Here is an 8,783-nt window from a genome sequence, read left to right on the forward strand (position 1 = left end):
TTTATTCTTTCGCGATACAACTTTGTAATACACAGAATTTCCACAGTCACTTTAAACTTAACTACTTTTATAAACACAGGCTATAAATCACAGTGATTCACACACTTTAGTTATGGTGCCTACTGTTTGCTTGACTCAATTATCTCTCTCTATGTCTATCTATCTATGCAATTCTATCCTCGCTTTATTTGCCGGGCTTATATACTAAAAAAAGAGGGCGCTTGGAACAAACTAGAGTTGCCAGGAAAATTCATGATCCTTCGAGAATCTCATCACGTGTTACTAGCGTCACGTGACTTTTGCTGTCGTAACAATACTTTAGATCTGGCCTATTTTCAAATAGGAAGGCAACTCGCGTCCATATTATATTTTCACATTTTGTGTCTGCCACAAATGAAACAGAACATGTTGGTATGTGTTTAATTGTATGATTATATCTTTCTAGTAAACGCATCGTGTTTAATTGTATGATTATATCTTTCTAGTAAACGGTATCGTGTTTAATTGTATGATTATATCTTTCTAGTAAACGGTATCGTGTTTAATTGTATGATTATATCTTTCTAGTAAACGGTATCGTGTTTAATTGTATGATTATATCTTTCTGGTAAACGGTATCGTGTTCAATTGTATGATTATAACTTTCCAGTAAACGGTATCGTGTTTAATTATATGATTTTATCTTTCTAGTAAACGATATCGTGTTTAATTATATGATTTTATCTTTCTAGTAAACGGTATCGTGTTTCTTGTATGATTTTATCTTTCTAGTAAACGGTATCGTGTTTAATTGTATGATTATATCTTACTAGTAAACGGTATCGTGTTTAATTGTATGATTATATCTTTCTAGTAAACGGCATCGTGTTTAATTGTACGATTATATCTTGCTAGTAAACGCATCATGTTTAATTATGAAGAAAGTTTCTCCTAGGATTGGGTGTGTCGAATTTGCAAGAGTTAACTGTTTTACACAGGGGGGGGGGGGTACTTTAACTATCATATACTATAGAGAATATATCACGCTGATCACTGGTTACTTAATACTTTAGATGATAACGACCGGTGCCATCCCACTCGACCGTTTCGGTGTCCAGGAGACGAAACTATCTGTATTTCCATCCAGTACTTGTGTGACGGAGCCCCGGACTGCCCCGACGGCTATGACGAAGATCATCGTCTCTGTACTGCTGGTATGTTACTTTGGCAAAGTAACCTTTTTTGTGTATTTCTCTAATCGTTAGTGTCTTCTATTAAAGCTTAAAGATTTGTATTCTTTGTATTTGTTCTTGTCAGCATGAATATATATATATATATATATATATATATATTTTGCTATCAAGTTTACTTTTAAAGGTGGCGTTTTCATTGATAGATTTCTTATGAACGTTAACATTGTTGCTAAGAGCCTTCTTATAAAGGATTGAAGCTTTACTCAAATATATTATCTAGCTTTATTATTATGGATTGTTGAAGTATCTCACTAACAAATTTATTTTAAAGGATGTAACACATATTAGCATAAACATCTACTTTGTTATAAGAAATAAGGTTCCACTTAATCGGGCTAGAAAGCTATGTTACTAAGATTATAGGAGGCTGTAGCAATTAGTGATAGGAGGCTACAGTGAGTTATAACAGTAGGCAGAACATGGGAGGCTAGACCAATTTATTATGATAATAAGCAGGATATAGGAGGCTACAGTGAGTTATAACAGTAGGCAGAACATGGGTGGCTAGACCAATTTATTATGATAATAAGCAGGACATAGAAGACTATAGCGGTTTGTGATAGTAGGTAGGATATAATTTACATATTATTTTACTTAATGCCCTATTTAGACAAACAGTCTAAAATTTATAAAGTACAGTATTTACATAACAGTTAGGATGTTGAGCACGTGGGCATTAAAGTAACTTTAAAATTAGAGGGAAACGTGGATTTTATGGAAGTCAGTCTTGGAGTTATCTTTGTTATTACCAGTCTTGGAGTTATCTTTGTTGTTACCAGTCTTGGAGTTATCTTTGTTATTACCAATCTTGGAGTCATCTTTGTTATAACCAATCTTGGAGTTGTCTTTGTTATTACCAATCTTGGAGTTATGTTATTACCAATCTTGGAGTTATGTTATTACCGATCTTGGAGTTATGTTATTACCAATATTCGAATTATGTTATTACCAATCTTGGAGTTATCTTTGTTATTACCAGTCTTTGAGTTATGTTATTACCAATCTTGGAGTTATGTTATTACCAATCTTGGAGTTATCTTTGTTATTACCAATCTTGGAGTTATGTTATTACCGATCTTGGAGTTATGTTATTACCGATCTTGGAGTTATGTTATTACCAATCTTGGAGTTATGTTATTACCGATCTTGGAGTTATGTTATTACCGATCTTGGAGTTATGTTATTACCGATCTTGGAGTTATGTTATTACCAATCTTGGAGTTATGTTATTACCAATCTTGGAGTTATGTTATTACCGATCTTGGAGTTATCTTTGTTATTACCAATCTTGGAGTTATGTTATTACCAAAAATCTTTACCAACTGCTTATCCTTATCTCTACTAACAATAATAAAATTATCTACTTTATTAGCGGCATAGTAGTCTGTTAATAAGTTTTGAGAGGTGCTGAAACATTTCCAGTTTTCATCGGTTGTGTATCATGCATATTCCGTAGGTGTGTCCAGAACTAGGGATTTAGGTGCGCCATTTTGTAGGTTATGTTTTGATATTTTGACACACCAAAGAAAAAATTGAAAATTTTCCTAATATTTTATTTATTTTTATTTTTTAATGTCAGATGATGCGTGGTTATTGTTACTTTTTTTAGTTTTTCTTTTTCAATTGTATGGGCTCACCTGAACACATAGAGTGTGTGCCTTTTCGCAACACAGAGACTTCGGCTTCACAATATCAAATAAATGTTTTAACCTAGAAAACAGATACCATGTCGTCCATTTTAAGGTACGATCATTACACATTTTATTTATTATTTGTTTTAGGGAATAGTAAGTTGTAGAACTTTAAGATTGGCCAAATTAATTAATGTATCCTAAATAATAACATATATATATATATATATATATAATTACACTCATTAATATTTAGAAATCTCCAATTTTCGTATTTCTTCTACGATACTGTAAAAACGACTTATTTTCAAATGCTGTCAGAACAAAGTTATTAAAGTGATCTGGTTTAGGATACACTCTAAACTATTTTGTTGGTAACTATTAATATATTCAAAAAAGATAAGTTTTGGATTCATATTTATGTCCAGGTTTATATTTGAATGTAGCAACAGTTTATTAACGTAGAAAATAAGTTGTTATTAAAATTATGACATAAGGTGCATCGTTAGAAAACGTGGACATAGAGCAGCAGGCCCCCCGGTGGCACAGCTGTACGTCTCCGGACTTACAACGCTAGTAACCGGGTTTCGGTACCCGTGGTGGACAGAGCATAGATAGCCCATTATGTAGCTTTGTGCTTAGCTTCAAACAAACAAACAAACATAGCAGCAGTTATAGGGTACGTAATTACGACTTTCAGATAGCAGCAGTTATAGGGTACGTAATTACGACTTTCAGATAGCAGCAGTTATAGGGTACGTAATTACGACTTTCAGATAGCAGCAGTTATAGGGTACGTAATTACGACTGTCAGATAGCAGCAGTTATAGGTTACGTAATTACGACTTTCAGATAGCAGCAGTTATAGGGTACGTAATTACGACTTTCAGATAGCAGCAGTTATACGTTACGTAATTACGACTTTCAGATAGCAGCAGTTATAGGGTACGTAATTACGACTTTCAGATAGCAGCAGTTATAGGGTACGTAATTACGACTTTCAGATAGCAGCAGTTATAGGGTACGTAATTACGACTGTCAGATAGCAGCAGTTATAGGTTACGTAATTACGACTTTCAGACAGTGTTTGGCGTTTCCTTATACTAAAAGTATAATTTTTCTTCTTTTTTGAAAAGTAAACCATTGTCAAATTAGATCATAAAGATTCTTGATAAGTAAACCATTGTCAAATTAGATCATAAAGATTCTTGATAAGTAAACCATTGTCAAATTAGATCATAAAGATTCTTGATAAGTAAACCATTGTCAAATTAGATCATAAAGATTTTTGATAAGTAAACCATTGTCAAATTAGATCATAAAGATTTTTGATAAGTAAACCATTGTCAAATTAGATCATAAAGATTTTTGATAAGTAAACCATCGTCAAATTAGATCATTAAGATTCTTGATAAGTAAACCATTGTCAAATTAGATCATAAAGATTTTGAATAAGTAAACCATTGTCAAATTAGATCATAAAGATTTTTGATAAGTAAACCATTGTCAAATTAGATCATAAAGATTTTTGATAAGTAAATCATTGTCAAATTAGATCATAAAGATTTTTGATAAGTAAACCATTGTCAAATTAGATCATAACGATTTTTGATAAGTAAACCATTGTCAAATTAGATCATAAAGATGTTTGATAAGTAAACTATTGTTAAATTAGATCATAAAGATTTTTGATAAGTAAACCATTGTTAAGTTAGATCATAAAGATGTTTGATAAGTAAACCATTGTCAAATTAGATCATAAAGATTTTCCAAACAATCAAGCTATGAACATAAATAAGTTAGCAGGTTACGACAAAGAAAATGGTGTAGTTAACCTCTACATAGCCTCCATATCCACCTAACTGATAACACAGTCAAAATAGCATAGAAATCAACACGCCCGGATACTTCTCATGATCCATTGAAATAGTTAGTAGTTTTAAGTTCCAAGGACGTGAAAACCCGGACAATTGGATAGCACGCCAGCTTTTTTAACAAGAAAATTTAGGGTCGAATCACAGTTCCTGCCACGACGTATCGGTCTTATTTGAAGACATTAGCGGATTAGCAGCCGAAACATGGGATATAAACTAATTAATATATATGATAAATAAGTAATTAATTAGTAATTTGACTTAGGTGATCGTAGTGGCTATTAACCATTACAACGACACAAATAATGCGATATAAATGTATATTTAGATATATTAAAGCGTTCACGTCGATATAAAACGAACCTCTTGACTTTAACTGTGTAGTGATTTTTTTGGGTCCACTGTGACTCTGAACCATCCAAGTAATTATATATTTCATGCATATCTTTAAAAATTCTATATATTGAACATTACTAGCAAAAGTGTCAATACGCTGTCTAGATAGCTGAAAAGTAACATCGTGAGAAGTACAAGCATCCCTAAGGGATATCCAGTTTATGGAAAATGTGTGAAAAGTTTTATTACTTAATATGTGAAGAGTGATTTTATTTATGAGGCTCATGGTCATGAAGAAGGACGAAGGCCCAAAACTTTAGCTCTTAAACGTGTTTTCATACTTTTTATGTTAATGTTAAAAAAACAGTTACTATTCTTCCAACACTTCTTTTCTATCATAAGTCGTACTCCAGAGGTAGTCAGCAAAGTACGATGTCTTGTAATAAAAGTCACTAGCAAAAACCGTCCACGTATCCCAGGCAGTAGTACGCAGCATAATATAGAAGGATCTCCATCTAGAAACAAGGCCAGAAGGGTATGGGTTCATCAAGATAAATCTTCCAGTCATACCATTCGTTCAACTGTTGCATATCTCATAAAAATGGAGAATGGAATGATTATTAATGCTATTCCATACGAAGATATGTTATCTATTAATTTCTGTGCGTTCGGACTGTTGAAAAGGACGCTGGGAAACTGCCTTCCATGTATATTTAGATAGATTATGGAAAATTTGCGAGGTGGAATGGTCTGATTCGGACATGACAGTATTACGCTCGAGGCTTTTACAATAAAAATTACGCTGTAAAGTTATTGTCGTCACGTAGAACATGACCATATGCAATGGCATGGACAATAACGTTGTGAGGCTCCAAAATCGTTTTAATATAAGGAATTCCACCTTTGTACACTTACTAGACTCTAATCTTTCAAAAGGTGTGCAGTTATTAACCCTAATTACGAATTCAAGAAAAGTAGAAGATAAAAATACTCTTGTTGTTAAGCAAAAAGTATATAATTGTTAAATAATTGTTTCGCTATACTTATTGGTAGACCAGGTTTTGAGAAATAGCCAAGGCTTTATTAACCAATGTCTATTAAGTATTATATATTTACGAACTAACTTATTGAAACTAAGGTTTTGTTAAGTTATTTCGATACTTAATTACACAACAGTTTTCTATAGTCACGCTTAGATAAAAGACAAAACAAAATACGAATATATTAAGTGCTTCAAGCTTACTGGAATCATTCAGAGCACGCTAACTCTAACTGGAACACTAACTTCATGTAGCACAAATGATAAAAATGCCTTAATGACATTCACACAAATGGAGAAAGCGACAGAGCATACTTACTTTATTGCAGTCATTATAATATAATCGATTTGCATAAGGCATGTCGAATGACTTGCTTTTATTTTAATAATTAAAATCGGTCATGTATAATTTTACATACGTGGTGGTCAGCACGTCTCTGCTGTTTCCAGTTAATATATTATCCATATTTTAACGCATCCTCTCTTCTAAAAGATTATGTGGAAATAACAAAAAGTCAGTTAATTATATGATGCTGAAAAATGTTGAATTTGTTATTTTTTTCTTTGATCTGTAGTTGGATCCTAATTATCGTCAAGGCTAAGCATCAATTTCATTAGTACAGACCGCGAGGTACAGTGCCTTGCAAAAGTATTCTCTCCCCTGCAAAGTTCCACATTTTGTTGCTGTCTGAGCTTATAGTTATGAAACTTTCAAGTGGGACTATATATCTAGAATCTAAACAACTTACTCCGAACTGAAAAAACAACAACAAAAAACGCTGATATTATGTAAGTCAGTTAGATTTTGAAAGAACATTAGAATATTCTCAATTGCATAAGTATTCCACCCCTTTGCTACGGCAAGCCTAAATCAGTTCAGGTGCAGAATATTAGTTTGGAAGGTCACAGAATTAGTGTAATGGTCTCGGTCTGTGTGTAATCAAAGTGGTTTAACTTGACTTCAGACTAAATGCATCTGTTCAAGCTACAACTTACATAGTGATACAATAACCCGACCACGAAGACCAAGATGCTGTCCAAACAAGTCGGAGATAAAGTGGTAGAGAAGCACAGGTCAGGAGAAGGTTACAAGAACATTTCAAAGTCTCTGATTATCCCTTTGAGTATGGTGAAGTCAATCATTAAGAAGTTGAATGTGCTTCATACCATCCAGTCACTAACCAGATCAGGCCTTCCTTCCAAACTAAGCAGCTGGACAAGCAGAAAACTGGTTAGGGATGTCACTGTGAAGATAACAGTGACTTTGAAAGATTTGCAAAGCTCCATGACTGAGATAGGAGTCAGTATTCATATATCGATCATATACCGGTTAGTGGTAAGTTTATAGACTTACAACGCTAAAATCCTGGTTTCAGTTCCCCGCGGTGGACACAACAGTTAGTCTAGTGTGGCTTTGCTCTAAAACAAGCGATATCGTAGTGTTGTTATGATATTTAAAAACCTTTTTCTTTTAATTTTTAGATGATTTTAGCATCATCTTTGCATTTTGGAATTGAGATATGCAAGATATCATACGTTTTCAATACCCTTAATTAATATGTTGAGCTTTTCAAACTTTTTGTGCATTGAGCATGTTTAACTACCGACATAGAAGCCGTTCAATGGAAAAACTAAGTTCTCTTTATTCTGATTACTCACGGAATAAGATCACTCAACTAGTTTATCAAACGTACTTTCTCACAGAAAAGGTAGCTATTACTTTGCTTGTTATGTACCAAAATAGACAACAGCCATTTCTGTTGGCTAGTCGGGTGATGTTCAAAGGGCATAGCCTGTGCTGAAGCGAGAGTGATCTTCAGTCACCTGAGCACATTGAGCAGCTTGGTCTTTGTTTAGTTGATGTATATATGGCAAGGTTCTCTCAGTACTTTAGGTTCAGAAATCCGATTTGCCTTCATTCAGACAGATACTGGATAAATTTTATACTAGACGAAATGAGAAGTCAGATTCAGATTTAAACCTGGAATATACTTTGACTATATTTTAATAGCATAACCTCTTAACCTTCGAATTTATCTCTCTATTTAATTAAAAAATATTTATATTTGTTGCAGATCATGTCTGTGTTGTAAATAAAGATTGCAATTGCTTACTAACTTGTTTCCTGTTTCTATATTGTTACTCAAACCGAGTCAAAGGCAGAGACGATTCACACACTGCTTGTGATACAGTATCTATCAAGTCCCCCTGTTATCTTATAGGTTCTAAACGCTACTCAAAACGAACTCAGTGAACCTGAAAATATCACAGGATTAATGGTTTTCGCCAATCTTTAAGCATTCATTTGGCATATAGAATTTATTAATATTACGATAATGTATGACATTTCTTCTAATCATTCAAGTGTTGCAATGAGGTAAATATTTCATGGATTTTCACACCATTTAGAAAATTGAAATAATTTTTGCAATTTTGTGTGTGTGTGTGTGTTTGTAGGTAAAACCTCTTCTTTTATATGTCTGTGTTGAATGGAACGTTTGAAGAAGTTATATTAAATTTTCTGTAGTGTAGAATAATACGTCGATGACACCAGCATGTATAAATGTTGCGTTGCGAGGACACTTTCTGTTCCTCTTGTTTGATACATTAACTGAATAAGCAACAAACATTCTTGTAGAAAATCCATCGTTTGAAAAGTGGGTAAAAAAGT

At 33.2% G+C, this 8,783-nt stretch overlaps 1 protein-coding gene across 1 annotated transcript in view; it reads left to right on the plus strand.

Annotated features, from left to right (window-relative positions):
* Positions 1-1,052: 1,052 nt before the first annotated feature.
* Positions 1,053-8,783, plus strand: part of LOC106469241 (IDLSRF-like peptide) — a gene marked incomplete at its 5' end in the record, with an annotated part of 20,848 nt that continues 13,117 nt past the window's right edge. Inside the window, one exon of the mRNA XM_013929710.2 lies at positions 1,053-1,193. Coding sequence (XP_013785164.1) covers positions 1,053-1,193 — 141 coding nt within the window. The remainder of the gene's footprint in view (positions 1,194-8,783) is intronic.

Source organism: Limulus polyphemus, unplaced genomic scaffold (genome assembly GCF_000517525.1).
Source record: "Limulus polyphemus unplaced genomic scaffold, Limulus_polyphemus-2.1.2 Scaffold3372, whole genome shotgun sequence".
Classification (NCBI taxonomy): domain Eukaryota; kingdom Metazoa; phylum Arthropoda; class Merostomata; order Xiphosura; family Limulidae; genus Limulus; species Limulus polyphemus.